Source organism: Thamnophis sirtalis, unplaced genomic scaffold (assembly GCF_051295495.1).
Source record: "Thamnophis sirtalis isolate CommonGarterSnake01/CBP01778 unplaced genomic scaffold, rThaSir2_p1.2 scaffold_1, whole genome shotgun sequence".
Lineage (NCBI taxonomy): Eukaryota > Metazoa > Chordata > Lepidosauria > Squamata > Natricidae > Thamnophis > Thamnophis sirtalis.
In genome coordinates, this window is record NW_028261381.1 from 126,169,890 (window position 1) to 126,190,100 (window position 20,211).

A 20,211-nucleotide genomic window follows, 5' to 3' on the forward strand; every position below is an offset into this window, starting at 1 on the left:
TTACACAAGAGCAGTCTTACCATCTTTTCTTCTTAATGTAAACTAAAGCTTTATGGATAGGCATGTTACTTCAAGAATTTAGGAGATTTATTGCATCACTCAAGGAAGAATGCCTGGGTCTTTTTAATAATCTTGTGTTGCAGTATATAAAAATTCACAGTGTATTTCTATTTTTAATTTATACATTATAATTGTCGGCTCACTATTCTCCAGGAATTTTAAGGATAACGTATACATAGTTCTTTCTCCTTCATTTTTTAAAATCACAACAACCCTGCTAGATAGTTTGGATTAAGAATAATTACTTCAAAGTCTCCAAGTGAAGTTGGGAGAGCCAGGTCTTGATGCCCTTCCTGGAGGCCAGAAGAATGGGGGCGCACCTACCTCTGGGGGCAAGATATTCCTCAGGAGCAACAGCAGAGAAGGCTCTCTTCCTAGACCTTGCCAGTCGAATATCTTCAACTGACAGCATCTGGAACATACCCTCCCTTTTTTGTTAAGCAAATCCCCGCAGGCAGTTAAATGCAACAACATATTACCACAACTTGCAGCTTCCTGCTTATTTCCCCACTGACTTTGTCAGACGCTGGCAGTGAAGGTTGCAAATGTCTATCATGTAACTCGGGGATGCTGTGACCATTGAAAAATATGTGCAGGTTGCCAAGCACATACATTGTAATCATGCCGATGTATGAAGCATTCTTGACTTAATCACTAGAAATGAACAGTCCAATAGAGCCAATAGGAAATGTATCATGCTGCTATAATAAAGTACCTAACAACAATGAATTTTGATGCTTTATTCGTTGATTAAAAGAATATACATTTAACATAAACCATACAACATCAGTCATCAAGTCAAACACTCAGCTGGTTTCCTTACAATTTCTGTCAGGAGTTACCTTACTCTGATCACATTTATAAGATAAAATCTCACCACATCTGGCATATACACACACTGTGCCAGTGGATTCACTCTACTGATGTACATATAAAATCCGCATGGTATGTGCTCACTGGAGACAAAACAGCGCACACCTGTCAAAGGTCATTTTAATATAAGATGGTAAAACCATTTGTAAAACACATATAAACTTTTCCATAAATAGAATCATATCTGGACATCTGTTGCATAAATTGTGTTTTCCAAAGCTTACAATATGGCAGCCAGGTCTCAGCACTGCTGGGCACCCACGTTGGCCACTTACTTTATTATTGCAGACTGTCCTTAACGTTAAATGCACAACATTCGTACCACTTAAAACTTGGGTCAGGTGGAAGTCTCACAGAGACCACGTCTGTACCGCGGTTGCCCTGAAACAGTTTAAATCGGCTTTTAAAGCCTCTCAGATATAACAAGATTTTAAAACATACTTCATGGAATGTTCTTCATGCATCATAGCAGCTCATACCTGTGATAGAACAAGGTTTGTATCGGTTTCTTTTCCTTCCTTTACATTCACTATTCACAGTGAAACAGGTGCATGTTTAAGAGTTCTGAGGTTGCTGACTGAGCCACAGCACAGCTGTGTACCACAGGTCGAAATTCGACCTTATATATTACAATCTAGCAGTACCTGGCTGGCCAAAAATTGGCCTGCCCCTGCCAGCATGTGGGCACTTCTTCATTTTAATCTATTCTTTGGCAGCTGACACAGGCGCTGACAGAGAGAATCCAGTGACTTAGTTGCTAGGGATTTCACGACTAATGTTTGCAAGCAAAGTAGACTTATAAATTTATATCTAAATTGTTAGGGTTTTACCCCATTGGAGTGTATAATCTTAACATTTCTTTTCAAACCTGGGCCCGAAGCTAACTTGGACAGAGAAGCTGACAGACTACGAGAAAAAGAAGCTATAATTAATTTACAGTGAAACTACAGCTTATAGCCTTCAGAGTCAGGTAAACCTCTGAATAAGCTACACAGTGTGCAAGAAACTACTGTTCATATTTAAGGAGGAGATTGCAGAATGGCAGTAATTCATGCTTCAGATATTGTATGTGAAATCAAAGCAAGGTTTACAGCAAATGGTATTGATCGTCTTGATTAAAAAAAAAAAAAGCTTAAGTAGCATGCTACCAATTTACGTGACAATGACCGCATTCACCGGGCTATGAATAGTAAAAAGATTTTTGGCTTCTGAGCACAAAAAACTCCGACAATAATAAAATCAGTGAAGTTGCAATGTTACTCAGTACAAAAAGAAAGTTAGCTGGCAATCTCACGATAACCTTCAGCCTCATCTGAGTTTTGTTTTGTTTTGTAGACAAGTCCATTAACCGTGAAAGCCCTAAACATTGCCACTTTCAGCTTCTAAACAATACCCGACTACGTTCTTTGATCAAGAAGTAGAATATACATATATAATTCTATATAGCTAATACTGATTAAACACAGCACAAGAGGGGTTAATTCACACTACTGAAAAACATAATAGGACCCTACTTGCATATGTAACCACAGGAACTGTAAATAAAGAGAACTAAATGCCTTCACTGAAGCTTTGCATTTCTCTGTAAAAATGACGAGTTGGCTCAGTAAACACACTGAGCAATTCTATGTCCATGACTGCATGCCAGGGTCGACCCAATCCAAGGGATACCTGCTCAATGAGATTATGCACTGGATCTACATCCTGATCAGCCAGTTCACCATTGTCAAAATCAATGCTTTCTTCTGTGACTTCAAGCACTTTCAAATCAGAGCCACGAAGACGAGCAATGGCAATCAGGTTGTGAGCCCAAACAGTATAACCTGAAACACAAAATCACACGCTATTATTTTACTGGATTTCAGTTTTCTTCCTCCCTCCCTATTCTACAGATTTAACAGCTAACAACTAATGCCTTGCTATTAGCTTTCCATCTAATAATTTTCTCATTTAACAAACAGTCCTCTAAGTTGGTCATCAAATGATGGAATTCATTCAAAAGGTTAAAATGCTAAACAAATTGGCTTTTACTGTTTTGTTATCAGTCTTTATTAAAATAATATTTCTAGGTAATGTGTAAATTTCTCATAACATTTATATACACACACATGCGCGCGTGCACACACACACACACACACGCACTAAGCAAGCTGCTCTATTAGCATAGCACACAAGAATTTTAGATTAAGCTGCAAGTTATCTTAAGACTTGCTGGAAGTTTAAAAACAAACATTAAAATATCACTAAAACAAAAAGAAGTAATTTTTAAGCTAGGGTTCCTTTCTTCCAATCTGATTGTGTTGCAATTGTCTCAGTCTTGAATTATAACAATTTTTGCACTTTAATTCCTAATTTATATGCATAAGATAGTATGCTAAAGCCAATGGGAAGCTTAATTCCTCTTTATGCTCTCTATACAAAAGGTTTTCTTTCTCATAAGAAAAATAGTTGATATGAGATTACAATTGCGTTATCTGTACTTATATACTAGTGATCAATGCTAAGTGATTTTCTAATGATCAATGCTTTTCACCTATGGAATTGCGTACCATGTACTGCCAGAAGAGATAGCCTTGTGCACCTCCACGCCAATAAAACCAATGGATCTTCGGTCCGGTTGTCACTGAGATCTGGGAAGCCAGACATATCTATCACATCATTCATTAATATGAAGTGAGTGAGGAACTTATCATACTGCCTAGATATGAGATCAACAACAGCGCCTGAAACGCAAGTAATGTAGCTGTCAAAGTGAATCCTTTCCAGTGGGATACTAGGTTTAAGAATCCTTAACATGTCATCACTCTTGATATCAAAAGCTATTATATAGACCCGAAGATTAGTGCTGTTGCGTGTCAGGGCTTTCCAATCTTCATCTTCTGGCATGTTCTCCAAGGATTTGTGCATTACTGAAATATTGTGGACCAGAAGAGATAGTCGATGCAAAGGCACATGGTTATTGTCAGCCAAAACTCTCGCCATTTCTCCTGTAAAATCACAGAAATCCAAGGCAAGCGAGCGTAGATTGATAAAGCGCTCCATTTCAATTGCTGTGATAAGAGTGGTATTACCCGGAATGTGGTTATCCAGGAGGCTCAGATGCTCCATGGTGCTGGCAATGGAATTTGAGAGAGATGACAAAGATGTGGGTGTTACAATTTGTAGCATAAACCCACATGACAACCATTTGAGTTGCCTGCTGTTTCCCAAAATTTCTTCAAATAGCTGCTGTATTCTGCAAGAAAAAAAACCAATTGTTTAAACCTTCCATAATAAATTCAGAGGCAACAAGTAAGCAAGAAAATTATACTGTTCTCCGATGTTGCACTGTCTACACAATTGCTATCTTTAAATCTGAGGTACAATTTGTACTACCATACTATTCTGTGGAAAATCCACTTGTCGGGTTCAGAACTTAAGTTCCTTAATTGTTCTATTTGAAATAAATATAACATAAAATCAATGTTTGCTTTCTGAAATTTTGCATTTTATCTTGCTCTATTCCCATTTTTTTAATTCAATATATGCTCAGGTTATCTACCATTCACAGCTAGAATGCCTACAAAATGCAAATTGATTTAAGTAAATAACATTACCTATCTATCCCATGCTATCAACATTTCTCATTTAAATAATATCACAAAGTGAAATTATTCAATGAATCAATTGATCTGAATATAAATAGGAGGATGTGACATTTCCTGATAAAAATGCATTGTCATAGTTTTTTGTAATATTCACTTTCAAGTCATGACTGAACATTAATGAAGTTATTTTGTCAGATGTATTCATATTAAAACATTACAAAAATAGTAATAACAAACTGTTCTTTATATATGTAGTCCACATGATGGTTGATAAAAATTACTACATTCTTCCCTCAAGATGATTAAGCCATTGTATATGATTCCCTAATGTAAATTGTATACTAATTACTCTGTGAAGGAAGTTGGTCCGAAAAGTAGTGATTAGCTGACAGTAAAGCAAACATGCTATATGGTTGAATGGAGATCAAAATCCAACCATCTAATTAGTCCATTTCAGAAAGTTTTGAAGCTGCTTACAAAGTTTTGTTTAGAAAGCTGCAAACAGGCATATAAATTACAGCTCTCTGGAAAATAGAAAAGCCTTCAAAATAAAAATCTATAATAGAAACACAGAAACATAGAATATTGACAGCAGAAAAAGACCTAGTGGTCCATTGAGTCTACGCTTTGAGTTTGTTTTCTGTTTAATTTATTTACTCATTATTTTTGCATTTTATTTATTTTTATGTTTTAATTTTTGTCCAACATGTTACAATTCAGTTATTAATGATCGATCCAATATCTTTGCTGGAAGTTGTTCCAAGCTTCCACTACTCTTTCTGTGAAGTAATACTTTCTAGCATTACTTTTGAACTTCCTTCCTGTCAGTTTGAGAATAAACGTTGTTCTCTCTTAAAACTAATAAAAGCACAACCCAGTAAGGTTTGAATAGTGTATACACCATTTATACCATAGTTTCTTGCACACACATACACAAATATGTTTTTGCAAGGTGAAAGATTCTGGAACAGTCTATGTGGCCCAAGATTTTATCATTTGATGGAAAATAGGAATCCAGAGATGCTTACATCCTTTATTGCACTATGTGAGAAGTATTACAACAGGAGTCCCCAGTCCCCGGGCTGTGGCTCACTACCGGGTCGTAAGTCATTCGGAACCAGGCCATGGAAGCAGCAGAAGAGTGTGTGCATGCACAGCCCCCCTTGTGCAAGCAGCTGGCAAGTCTTCATTTGCGTGAATGGCGTGTGCGCCCGTGCCTCTTGCCCAACACTTACACAAAACCATCCCCTCTCTCCCTGGCTCCCAACTGTCCACAAAGGTGGAAAAGTTGAGGAACTCTGTATTACAAGATCTCTAGAAAGTTTTTTGGGATAAACTAATTGTATCTGTACCCAGGCACTAACTACTCAAAGCTTACAAAATTATCCTTTGAAATAATTGACTAGAATAGACAATGAGACATTCTGTGAGAAAGAATGTGATTAAAGCTACCAATGTATGGCATTATTTGCTGATTATTAAATATTCAGTCACTGGCAGCAATGAAATACACTGGTTGATTCTCAGAAACAATTCAAAATTTCAACTAGCATTAATTATCTGCTCAGTATTACTCCATTGAAAACAATACTGTTTCATATCTTTCTCTTCAACATCCAGATGAATATTCTGCATACAATATAAAGTTGCTTGTTGCTGTTAGTTGTGAAGTCATTTCCAACCCATTGCAACCTCATGGGCAATGTTCCTCCAGACCTTACTGTCCTCTGCCATCCTCTGGAGTCTATTTAAGCTCACGTCAGTGCTTCGGTGACTCCATCCAGTCACCTCAAGCTCTGTTGTCCCCTTCTTCTTTTGCTCTCAGTCTTTCCCAGGATTAGGCTCTTCTCCAGTGATTCCTTCCTTCTCATTAGGTGGCCAAAGTATTTTAGTTTCATCTTCAGGATCTGGCCTTCTAAAGAGCAGTCAGGGTTGATCTCGTCTAGCTCTGACCAGTTGGATCGCCTTGCAGTCCAAGGGACTCACAGGGGTCTTCTCCAGTACCATAGTTCAAAGGCCTCAATTCTTTGGCGCTCAGCATGGCCCAACTTTCACAGCCATACATTGCAACTGGGAAAACCATAGCCTTGACTATACGCACTTTTGTTGGCAGGGTGATGCCTCTGCTTTTTAGTATGCTGTCTAGATTTGCTATAGATTTCCTCCCCAGGAGCAAGCGTCTTTTAATTTCTTGGCTGCAATCCCCATCTGCGGTGATCTTGGAGCCCAGGAAAATAAAATCTGTCACTACCTCCATTTCTTCCCCACCTATTTGCCAGGAATTGAGAGGGCCAGATTCCATGATCTTATTTTTCTTAATGTTGAGTTTCAAGCCAACTTTTGCACTCTCCTTCACCTGCATCAAGAGGCTCTTTAGTTCCTCTGCACTTTCTGCCATTAGAGTGGTATCATCTGCATGTCTGAGGTTGTTGATATTTCTTCCGGCAAACTTAATTCCAACTTTTGATTCATCTAGCCCCACCTTTCTCATGATGTGCTCTACATATAAGTTAAATAGACAGGGAGACAGTATGCAGCCTTGCCGGACTACTTTCCCAATTTTGAACCAATCAGTGGTTCCGCGTCCTGTTCTCACTGTTGCTTCTTGACCTGCATATAGGTTTCTCAAGAGAGAAATAAGATGGTCTGGTACTCCCATCTCTTTAAGAACTTGTCACAATTTGTTGTGATCCACACAATCAAAGGCTTTAGCATAGTCAATGAAGCAGAAGTAGATGTTGCTAGATTTAGATAAATAAAGTTACTAGATTTAAGTAAATTTGTGAAAGTCACTGCTAAAGAATTTTCCCACTCAACTTTCCTTTCACTGGACTGCACTTATTTGAAAGGCATCTATTTTTTTATAGATAGCACAACATTTTTGCAGGCCAGCTTAGAAAAGGTCTTGCAACAGGAATGGGCTAGATTAGATAAATGTATAGCCCAGGCATGTCCAACCCACGGTCCATGGGCACCATGCAGCCATGGGCAGCTAATACAGATAGTTCTCTACTTACAACAGATCATTTAATGACTGTTCAAAGTTAGAGTAGCGTTGAAAAAAGTGAGTGATGACTGTTTTTCAAATTTGCAACACTTGCAGTCCTATGGCCACGTGAACAAAATTTGGATGTATGGCAATTGACTCATGACAGTTGCAGTATCCTGGGGTCATGTGATCCCCTTTTGAGGGCTTTTGACAAGCAAAGTTAATGGAGAAGCCAGATTCACTTAACAACCATGTTACTAACAACGGTGGTGATTCACTTAACAATTGTTGTAAGAAATATTGTAAAATGGGGCAAAACTCACAAAAATTTCACTTAGCAACAAAAATTTGGGGCTCAATTGTGATTGTAAGCCAAGGACTAGCTGTAATGTGACATACACATACTACTAATTATATCTACCATTCAATCCTGTTTTATGGCTACTTTCTGAGAAGAGTTGTGCAATGCCAGTAATAATAACTAACTGTGTATGTAATACAGACACTGCAAGATCATGAGCAATTTAGATCTGTAACTATATAATGGCTTTTTTAAACTATTGTATTTATAATTCTGTTTATATGAAACAACACATTCAGTTTACAATACTGTAGTAAAATGATGCAGACAACTTACTGCTTAATCTTTTTGCCATCTGGATCTACTTTGCTGAGGTATGTATTTGATATAATTCCATGTTGTTGCAGAATGCTTATATCACCAAAGAGACTTAATTTCTGAAGATTCCTATTTAGAAAAATAAAATAAAATTCAAAAGGGAAAAAAAACCTTACATTTTAATTATCTATTTGTCGATTTACCTCAAAAACATTTTTCTTTTCTAGGGCTGTCCAAAACCTTAGATATACAGAATGGGTAGTTCTAGACACAGAACTAGAACATAGGTGCTTGGTCCAGATATAGACCTGGAACAACAAGAGATGGTCAGCAGTCTAACATTAGCAAGGAAAGAGAAGCCAAAAGAAGATCAGGGGAAGAGTGTGCAAGTTGGGAATGCTTGGCAGTGGAGGACATGATGGTGCATGGCTGAGGAAAAGTAAGGGTAAAGGAGAAGGAAGATTGAGGGAGAGTTGGTACATGGGCCATGCAGAAGAGGAGGGAAGAGAAGGGAGATGCATCAACCTTACTCTCCTATCCTATTAAGATCTCTCTAGTTTTGTTTCAGCTGAAAACCAAAACAACCAGGATATTCCAGGTTTCAGTTTGGCTGAACCTACAATCCTCACTCGACGAGTTTGGCTGAGCTACTGTGGTTGTTTCTTTTACATGGACAAAACACTTCTTTCATTTTATGCACATCTTTCTCTTTTTAAAGCCATCATGCATTTGAATGTCAAAATTAAAACTTCATAAGACAAATGTTTTAATATGCTCATATATCAGGCAGAATACAATATTTAAAATGTTCTTTTTGTCAATTATCTATATAAAAATATATAGATACACCTCTAATTATAGTAAATTTACAGAAAGGATAAATATATACTCAGGCAATAATGTTGTGGTATAATGGTTAAGGATTTGAAGTAGAATTAGGGGACCCTTATTCAAATCCATTCACAGTCGTGGAAACTGAGTAGGTGGCTTTGGCCCAGTAACTATTGTTCATTGCATAGTTGCAGTAGGGAGAAAAAAGGGGAAATGTTATGTATACCACCTTCCATTCCTTCAGAAAGACTGGATGTAAACAACAACAGAAATTATACCAACAAACTACGGTAATGGAAGTGTTCTCCTATTACATTACAGCTATTTGTTTCCTATGCCTATTTGTCTGTAGCAGAGCACATTGAAAATGGCAGACTTTTCTGCAAAGAGCCTATTTGATACACAAAATGAAATTAATTCAAAATAAGTGGGAAATACTATTTTAGCAGTTATGTCTTTCAATCATTTTTGCAGATTGCCATACCCCCTTGTTAAAAATGACTATAACAATAAAGCTGTGGATAAATTTTGGCAAATCTTATCTGGCATCATGCATAATCATGATTGACTGGCTAATCTTTATTAGCTTTTGAAAAGGATTTTTTCTTCCAGATACAGCTTTGGTTTCTATGCTGTAAACTATAAATATAGAAATTTTTAATTGTAAAATCACATTGAAACATTGCAGCATGTGAACTAAATTACCTAGAAATGTTTTTTTTAAGATTCAGGTAAGTTAAATCAAAAAGCTCACATGGTAGTTCTCTTGCTTACACAAAACCATTCTGACACCTACATTTTCATCCTTTTCAAGCAGAAATAACTAAAAATAAGAGAGATGAATTTAGCTGCACTGTCACAGAAAGATAAAGAGGGAGAAACAAATTGGGTACAGATAAGGTACAGGAAAAAGGGAAGTAGACAGGGAAGGAAAAAGGAAAGGAATAGAAATCCATTTGATTATAAAATAATTAAATGATGAACACTCCTTAATCTGAATGACACATGGATAGATTCAACCATAGTTTCAACTGGGAAACTATGAGGATCCTAGGCCAAGATAAATCCAAACATTCTAGGGAATTCCTGGAAGCTTGGCATTCAGACAAATCAGTCATCAATAGATACATAGAGATAAACTACATTTACACACCATTCAAAAGAAACAAAAAGATCAGATCTTCTCTAGCAACCAGCAACCAGATAAACAGAGACTAACACCAGACAAAACACTCAAGCAGAAAACTGTACCTTAATCAAGGAACTACTAATAAGAAAGCCACATTCTTACTATAACTGGCAGGGAAAGCTACTGTATTGAAACAGAGGGCAAACCTAATCTTACTGACAATTACCTAGTTATGTAATAAAATCAAATTCTCAAGTTAGGTAATAAAAATTAAGTTCAATCTTGAGCTACATATACTCTTTTCTATTGAAAAAATAATGAAACTTTGCAGACAAGTAACCCTTTTGGAGTAGCAACTAAACTCCCAAGTCATATCAACTGCTCTATTCTTCTCATCAAATGCAAGATAATATCACACAGGCACAGACAATCATCCATAGTAACTCTTAGGAAAATATATTAGTTCTTCTCTGTCTGGTAAGTACAATCAGTTTCTGTTGGCAGGTTTGTCACAGAATTATTGTTAGGAACTGTGAAAACAATGAAAACACCCAATCCAGAAGCATTTATATGTTGTAGAAATCCTATTTCAGATTTTCCTAATTAGCGATTTCCAGCAGGTAGGTAAGAGGCTGTTATTGGATGGAGGAGGGAGCAAGGGATTGTGAAAATGGCTAGGAAACTGTCAGGGAATATTCAAAATAAGCATCATGTGCTGCATCTTGGTTGAACTGAACTGAAACAGCAGCATCTTGGCAAAGCTGAAGCAGCAGCAACCTGTCAGAGCTGAAGCAGCCACAATTTCCCCAAATTCTCCAATGCCTTTAACATTGAGCTTTTAATGTAGTTTACAAGTTCTTTAAAAATTCAGGGAGATATTCAGAGATGTATCTCCCTTGAAAGTAGCCCATGTTGAATTGTATGGCACACTCAAGCATCAGGAACTGATCATAGGAAATCTTTTATGACATTTGTATTGTATCATAAAATGCTTTATCATAAAAATTATGTCAAACCTCAATTCCATGGGAGTAATGTGTCCCACATATTGGACTCATTTTAGCCCGTTACCCCAAATTAGCCCATTTGGGGTAACTTTATTCAAAATGTTTTGCCCTGTGGTACATGTGTTATCCAGTTAAAGGTCACAGGAATCAGAATTTTAATAGTATGTAGATAACTAGACAACCTGTCATCAGTTGTGTCATCTTTCATAGATATTTTCTTACCAGATTCCTCAAAACTTTCATAAGGACACTTTCTAAAGAATTACCTTCACTGGAAAAACTGGAAAACATTAAGAGATTTATCTGCCTTGAAAATAGCCCCATAATGAGCTTTATATCATCACAGTCAATATCAGCATAGAAATGTTAAATGACATTTTGTATTACAGTATGTCACAAGCTGTTTTATAGTGAGGAATTATAGTATTAATATTAAAGGAATGAAAATATTGGTAGTATATAAATAACCCTTCATTACTAGTTATGTTAGGACTGATTGGGGTTTAAAGGTTATCAACAATGGAAGGGCTACACATTATTCAGAACTTCTCTATTTAAACCTCTATTCAATTTTCCCAATGATGGCATAAAAATACAAATTCAAAGACATGTACACTTTGCAAATAAATCCATGTTCAAATCATGACAATATGTTGAACACATCATATAGTCTTAAAATATATAAATTGCTTTCTAAATATTTTAATGGGCCAGCTTTAATATCTGATGTATATGCTTCATGTAGAAAACTGAGCTCCAGATGTGAATATTTTAATTAGAAGCAACTACTAGCATCTAAGAACAGTAAGCACTATAACTATTTTTAGCTCTGCAGATTAGAATTTCTTGCCTCAGGTAGTAGATTCTAGAAAAACAGCACTGTCATCTGAAAGTTGTACACAATTCCATAAACTATAAGTACTACGTAACTTACAGTCCATCCAATTTCAGAACATCACTATTTTCAATCTTTATTCAACATTATGTTATACATTACAAAGAAAAGCCAGGCACAATAGGGTGAACTAAGGTTAGAACGGTAAAGAAATTTGGGGTCCTGTTTTAATACTAAGTGGTTCATTTACTATTGACTGCAGAGTTAATGGTATGACAGAGTCATTCAATTTATGACGTATTTTATACTCTGGAATTGAGAAGCCAACAAAATCTGATACAATCCTTTCACTGAAGAGGAGGGTGATACTGTTTTATTGGGAAAACACTTTCCTGTTCATCACCAGACAGATATCTAAAAAGAAATTACAATCTTGAGAACTTGGCCAACTGGATAGAAAAATTAACAATTTACATGGATTTCTATTTTATGGTTTTTATATCGTAAAATGTTTTATACAGTTCGCTAAATTTTAATTCTAAGGAAATCATGGATCCCAGATTTTGGACACATTCTATAAGTTAGCACATTTGAGGTAACTTGGTTCAAAAATTATTGCCTTATCTTGTACTGCTCTTTAATAATGATGACAGGAGGCAAAGTATGAAAATTGTCTAAGGCAGCCAAAAACTATTGGTAATCCTGATAATTCTTGCTTTCTTTGCTGCAAATACAAAACACTTTTTTCCTCATTTGGGCCAGGGATTGTGTGCGGAAAATATGTCTATAGAAAGCTTTTACAACTACTGTAGGTTTATTGTATATGATGCACAGATTTATTGATTATCTTTCCCAAACTTGCTTTCTCCAAAATGTGAAAAAAAACCAAGCAGAAATATAATAGCAATGGACAAAATTGATACACAAACAGAAATAATAATGAAGTAGAAAAATAATCTCATTTCCTTAGCTATTTTAATTTTTAGAAATTCTTAACAACAGGAATTTTCTTACTTTAATTAAGTTTTCTTTATTGTTAAGGATTAGTATTGTAAAAATTAATCCACAGGCAATCATGTAACCTGATTATAATATTAAAGAGTTAAATAATTAAGAATGTTATAACAGATTAAAATATATGCCTGTATAATTCTAAAATATCGCAAGGTACAGAATCCTTTAGTTTAATGCACATAATTTACCGTACTCTTCCAGTCTGATAGAAGATGTAATTGTGTGCTGGCACGGTAGTATATTAGTTAGACCACAATAGTGTGTGCATTGTGTGTGTGTGCATGCATGTGTGTGTGTGTTATTTATTTCAGACAGAATTCCAAAAGCCTAAGTAGGACTTCTAGTAAAATGTATAAAAAAGCCACTCAAGGCATATTAGGCCAATTTAAGGTCACACCATACCTAGAATTCTGCAGTCCCTAAGCTAACGTAACAGAAGTAGGAAACTAGGAGCTAGATTATGTGAATGCAGGATGTTTTCAAATCCTGAGATATATATGCTAATTAAACATCAGCTGTAAAAGTACTCTGACTCAAAAGCAACTTTTAAAAATGTTGGATAGTAACACTGGAATAAGAAATTATTTCCAATTTAAGATAAAAAAGATATACGTAAACATTAGAGCAATATATGGAATTTCTTGAAGTTCTATTTCATTTTGTCTGAACTCTTTCACAAAATCAATTCTGCTCTGTTTTTTCTTAATGTAAACAATGAAATAGCCTATTAATTCTTGGGTCAGAATGTTTTCGAACAGGAACTAGATTTTTAGTAAAGCAATGACAGAAAAGGGTTAACTGATTTACTTTTATAGGACCAAGGAGCTACAGAGCTTTCATCCCTTTTCCTCTAGCACAATTGGCACATTTTGGGAGAGCCTCTTCTCCTCACACTTTAGCTGCTCACTAGATTCTCTTGTAACTTGGCTTCTGTAAAAAAATCAATCTTTTGGCACATAACCAGAGGAAGGTTCTGTGGAAGCTTCTTTTCCATTGATAGATTTTGGGATTATAAGTAAATATCTGGATAAATGAGTTGAAATTACATTGAACCAGTGATTATATTTGTAATCTGGATTTGATCTTTGGTCTCCAAGTGCTATTTCTTGTGCAAACTTTTTAAATGTATAACTATAGTGTGAGATTGTTCCTTGTCAATGACTATAATTTATCTATTACTTTTGACACTGATTATTTAATAATTAACAACTTACTGATTTTATGCTTTTTTAAACAATCTATGCTGTTTTATTAAGAACGTCTCAGTTATTAAATATGGTCCATCACTTATAGTATACATTGTGATTTAATCATTTTTGCAGCTGTAAAAATACATGTAGTAATGATTGAAATCAAGTAAAATTGTTTGTGAAGTAGGCAAGGAGACTATGAGTTCAAGTCCTAGGCAAGAGAAAAAGAAAGTAAAAGTAAGAGAAAAAGAGAAAGGAGAAAAGAGAACTCTTTTAACCAGACATTCATCTACTCTGTATATTTATGCAATATACAGTGTATTCAGAAAGTATTCAGAGCCCCTTTACTTTTGTCAATTTTGATACACTGCAGTCTCATTCTAGTTACTGAAATTCATTTTTTCTCATTAATCTACAAACATAAATAAGGCTATAGTATATATGTAAGATAAATCTTTTCAATCCCATCACTTTTAATAAGAGCAATCTTATGTTATTTACTTAGAGATTTATAATATTCACAGGATTTTTCTCCTAATAGTATGTTGATTGTAGTTACAGAACAAAGTTTTTGTATTATGTTTTTTCTCAATAAATTATCTACAATAAGAGTAATAGATTAAAGCCACTTGAAATTGGCATACATAGTGGGAAGTGTTAATTTCTTATTTCACAGAAAAAGTTAAAAGTCAAACCTATTTTTAGTATTTATTCAACCATCTCTTTATACTTATTAGATACCTGAATCATGTGTTTATTAGTTACAGCTAAAATTTCTTTTGTTCACTACCTAGACTACCAATCCTTGTTTAATTATCTTTGGGCGTAACTATACATTATAAACAAAAGACCTGATCTCACGTTTCTATAAGGAAAAAGCAGCTTTGAAAAGAGAAAATTTCAAAGACAAAATATGAAATTAACTGTAAGCAATATTCACCCATCAACTATTTATTTTTCCAACTTTAGACATGAGATGCTGTTTACCCTTCCCCCTTTTAAATTTCTGGGTTTTAGAAATACATTTGTGTTGTATTTGTGAAGGTAAATATATACCTGTGAAACTCTGCAGGAGGTTAAGGAGGACAGGAATTGAAGAGGGCTACAAAGACTCTTAATGTCAGTAGACACTTCACTACTTTTTAAATCAAACTAATACTTTTAATGCTTTGTAAAAGATACAGCTTTTTTTAAAAAAAATACATCAATCAACTTACTGCATAAGCAAATATGGCAAATAATACTATTATCCATTGACTCCTATTCAGATTTGCTGTTATCTGATGGCATTTATAATCTGTCTGCAGCAGATTGCCCCGTAATCTTAATTAGTTGCAGCAGAATTAATGATATGTGAATTTGATAGACTAATCATTTTGCCTATGATAAGGCTACTTCAATTATGTTGGAAACAAACAAGCAAACAAACATGATCTGAAGAGATCAATTGCACACATGAAGAGATACGTAGCTAATAACCAAGGTTAATCATGAGATACAAATGAGCCCTGTAATAGTTTGGTGGGTATAGCAGTTTTGAGCAAAAAAGATCTGTATAAATGCTTTTGTTTTTCTACTTGCAACAAAGACCTGGGAATTACTGTTATATTTGTCAAATTATTTATCCCAATTAGTGACTTGATTAGTCAAATGGATTAGGCAACTGAACCTTTTTAATTTAGATTCTCAATTTGTATAGGCTTTATTGCAAGATTATATGCATTGCTTATTATAGCTTATTATTATTGATGGTCTTCTCTACCTTTTTTTACTTCATCATTTTATGGATTCACTCCAGAATTGAATGATTTCACTGCAGCTTTTTCACAATATGTAAAAAATAAAAATGTGAAGCAGCCGCAAAAACCCTATGGTAAAACTATAGGTAATTTGGTGGGCAATGAGCACAAATTCCTGACTCACTCTTAAATATTTCACTACAGACAAATCTAATGATCTCTTGTGACAAAAGCTATTGCATCACAGTACCTAAGAGACTTGAGCTATAAAGCTAGAATTATATGATTCAGAGCTGTTTCCTAGTTATGAGCTCAATTATGCCATTTGTTTTATTTAGGAAATATAAAATCCAAGGAAAAGGTAGTAATATAATTAACCTATACTTCCAAGGCAGAAATTAATTAATTATGCAAAATAGGTTTTGTTTTATCTCCAACAGAAAAATGGGACAAAGCACAGCACGAAGAAGAAGAAAAGCACAATCTTATTGAAAGGACATTTTAATTTGTAGTGAAGTAGGGAGATACAACGGTAATGAAAATACAGAAAGAAAGAAGATAGGTTAATAGACTTAGAACATAACTGTATAAATTTGGTCCTTTGTTATGACCTTGAAAGGTTAGAAATCTTAAGGAGTTCCTTGATGAGTTCCTTGATGAATACAAAACAAATGCCTAAGCGAGCTAAATCATACTGAATATGGTTTTCCTTTTAAAAAGCTCTCATCTTATGTAACCCAAATGAATACTGTTGAGCCACTTCCTTCTGGTATAATATATTAAACCTCCCTCCCTCCCCCAAGATGCATATAGCTCCCACCCCAATGATGTTCCAAAGCCTTTGAAAAACCTGGCTGTTCTCCCAAGCTTTAGATCAAGGTGGCTGCAGTACTTTGTAGTTGTTTTAGGTTTAGGCTCTCAAATGGACATTTATTTCTTGAGTTTTGTGAGTTGTTTGCAATTAGGCAGCCTCTAAATTATACACACTATATAAATAAAAACATAAGAGACTTTAAAGGATGTCTGCAATGACTAACTTGGAAACTGTATTAGAATGGAGACTTTCAAGCCACTTTCTCGGGATTTTGAAAGATTTCATTTAAAAATGACTCATAAATACTTAACCAACGCACTACAGCGTGTTTTTCAGCCCATGGTCCACTTGCTCCGATCCTGGCTTCCAATTAGTACCGTGCACTTTTTTTTCCTTTTAAAAGGGAGGCATTTTAAAATGCCTATGATCGGTAAACATAAAAACCGACAGGGTTTGGGATAAAATATATACCATCAATTTATCAAGATCGGAGACACCTTATAGAGAAGGGAGCCCAAGGAAGCCCCTCGTTTTTTTTCTGACGACACTCCAAAGCCCCCTTCCCCAACTGTACTCGAAGTTCCCAACGAAAGCACCAGCAGCAGCAACGCACGCTCGTTTCCAGCGGAGATCTCGCCTGCAGTTGGCGACATGCTACGAGTGTTCCTTCCTTTGCGAGTGTTCTTTCACGTCGGGTTTCCCTAGTGAAGCCAGGCACACGCTCCCCTCCCCTCCTCTCGCTTCCTGCTCCCCCTCCGTTGGGCGAGAGGCAGGCGGCTTTGAACAAGTGGCTTCCCTCCATAGTCTGAACTCCATCTGAGAACTTTTCCCGGACTGCGACCCTTAAGGAAAAATCTTGCGGGGCAAAAAGTTTGGGAGGTGGAAAGGGGGGGGGGAATAAAAACCTGACCGCCTCCTCCTTTGTTCCCCCCCACTCCACCCCACCCACCCGGAGTCCCTCTGGCGGCCCAAAGGCTCAGCGCCTACCTGTTGTTGCGGACGCTGCTTAATACGCAGAGCACGAGTTCCAGGTAGGTCCTCAAGAGCTCCAGCCAGCGAGGACAGAGCGGCGCTTCCCCCTCGGCCACGGCCGCCGCTGTTACCGCTGCCGTTTCCTCGCAGACCCCACTCGCGCTTCCGCCGCCTCCGCTGCCGCTGGGATAGTTGTCAGCGGCGAACTGGACGCGGAGTTCTCGCACGAACCAGCCGCACTTGCGCATCAAGAAGTCGAGGCGCGGGCGCTCCGCCGGGCAGACGCGCAAGCTGAGGCGCAGCCGGGGCCACAGCGCCGGGTAGAAGAGGCACTCGCGCCAGTGCGAGCAGGCGGCGGAGGCCCGAAGTCGGTCGGGGGCCGCCAGGAACGAGAAGATGTGAACCACCAACTCGCTGGGCAAGGAGGCGGCGCCCACCGACCCCCCGCACACCGACGACATCGCCGGCCCAGCCGCCGGCGGCCGCAGCCCAAAGCCCGGCCCCGGCCCCGGCCTTCCCTCCGGCTCCTGCGACAAAAACAACAACATCAATGACAAGGCGGAGGGAGGCGGGGCGGGACCGGACGGGACTCTGCTACCGCCGGAGCCTACCACCGCACTCGGCCGCAGGGGGAGCCTGGGACGTACCATCGGGTTCCGGATGAGGGTGGCGGCATGAACGGATGAATGCATGAACGCCCTGGGAGTGGAGGGAAGGCGAAGAGAGGAAGAAGGATAGGCGGAGCATACCAAAATGTATCCAGCAGGCGGGGATAGCCAGGCGCTGTTGCTTTTATGACTCAGCACAACTGAAGGACAAGGGGGGGGGGGGAGGCGGTGTGGCTCGTCGCGCAGCTTAATCATCTAGACTCGGGTGGGGGGGGGGGAGCGCCAACAGCCTCCTTAGCAAAAGAAAAGACATTTCCCTCGAATTCTGGGTGGCAGAAGGAGGAAATAATATAAAGGAGGGGGGGAAATGAAAAATGCTCTGTGAACAAAAATGAAAATGCTTATTATAAAAGCCAGATAGGCGGAAATTGTTCAATAATAGGACACCTTTTCACAATGCTCAAATCACTTGAGGCTAAGTTGTTAAAACGAAACATTCTTTTGGCGACGTCTGAATTGGTTTACTAAAATGATATATTGTATTAGAAATACGGCAAAAGTACTTGTCAATAGGTGTTAATTTTGTTTTATAAGGAAAATCTGGAAGTGAGGAGCAAAAGATGGTCGGGTACAATCTGTCATTGTACAGTTACTTAACAAACTTTCTATGCAGAATGACAATGAATTGGAGCTGCTTGTGATAAGGTAAAGATAAAGATTCCCCTTGCACATGTGCTAGTCATTCCCGACTCTAGGGGCCAGTGCTCATCTCCGTTTCAAAGCGAAGAGCCAATGCTGTCCGAAGATGTCTCCATGGTCATGTGGCCGGCATGACTAAACCCCGAAGGCACACGGAACGTGGAACATGGTTCCTATTTTTCTACTTGCATTTTTATGTGCTTTCAAACTGCTCGGATAAGTAATGGGAGCTCACCCCGTTCTGCAGCACCAGAGATTCAAACCGGCCACCTTTCTGATTGACAAGCTTAGCATCTCAGCCACTGAGCTGCAGCGTCCCAGCCTTGTCAAAGTACAGTGATGGTGACCCTTTTTTGGCTTGCCATAAGTGGGGGGAGCACAGAAGGGTTGTGTGTGGGCGTGCCACATCCATAATGCAATGCGCGCTCCCCCCCAGTACGCACGTGTGCACTACAGACACCCCCCCCCATTTTTTTACATGCTTTTTTGCCTTCCCCAGACTCCAGAGGCTTTATATGAGCCTGAGGAGGGCGAAAACAGCCTCCCCCCCCCCCCCCCGAGGCCCTCCGGAGGCTTCAGGGATCTTCAGGAGGCTTCCCTGAAGCCTCCAGAGCAGTCAAAATGACCCTCCAAGCAAACCGGAAGTTCCAAACTTCCAGTTTGCTCATAGGGTTGGTTTTTTGCGCTCTGGAGGCTTCAGGGAAGCTCATGAAGCCTCCGGAGAGCCTCGGGTGGGGGGGATGCGAAGGCTCTTTTCGCCTTCCCCATGCTCCTATAAAGCCTCTGGAGCCTGGGGAGGGCAAAAAATGGTGTTGGCCAGCTGACAGGGCAGCGCTTCGCATGCCCTGACAAATGGCTCCGTGTGGCACGAGTGCCACAGGTTCACCATCCCAGTGATAGTACATCCCTAAAACTTGTTTGTGATAGTAGAACCCTAAAATGTCTGGATCATTTCAGGGAGCAGTATTGGACTTTCTCAGGGCTGTTTAAATTCTTGTAGAATATAATTTATGGACATGTCTAACAGGTTTTTTAGAACAAGCCTAACCTACTGTATATAATTATGTAGCTTTCTGTTTCCCAGCTGGAGAAATTAATAGAACAAATGAGAAGTATTTACTTGCCAGTATCTGTTGAGTCACAGAACATGATATTTATTGGAATGTATTGGGATCCCCAACTATCAGTCATGACATTGGATAAACAAAGAGCCAAACATGTTAACAGACTGCAAGAGAGATTTAA

The 20,211-nt window shown here is 38.0% G+C and overlaps 1 protein-coding gene across 1 annotated transcript; it reads right to left on the reverse strand.

Moving 5' to 3' along the window:
• Window positions 1-785: 785 nt before the first annotated feature.
• Window positions 786-18,324, reverse strand: FBXO33 (F-box protein 33). The gene is made up of 4 exons (XM_014054161.2): window positions 17,675-18,324; window positions 8,147-8,257; window positions 3,483-4,168; window positions 786-2,756 (listed from the first exon to the last, which is right to left on the reverse strand). The coding sequence occupies exons 1-4, from the start codon at window positions 18,307-18,309 to the stop codon at window positions 2,485-2,487; spliced, it is 1,704 nt and encodes a 567-aa protein (XP_013909636.2). The 5' UTR covers window positions 18,310-18,324; the 3' UTR covers window positions 786-2,484.
• Window positions 18,325-20,211: the final 1,887 nt, after the last annotated feature.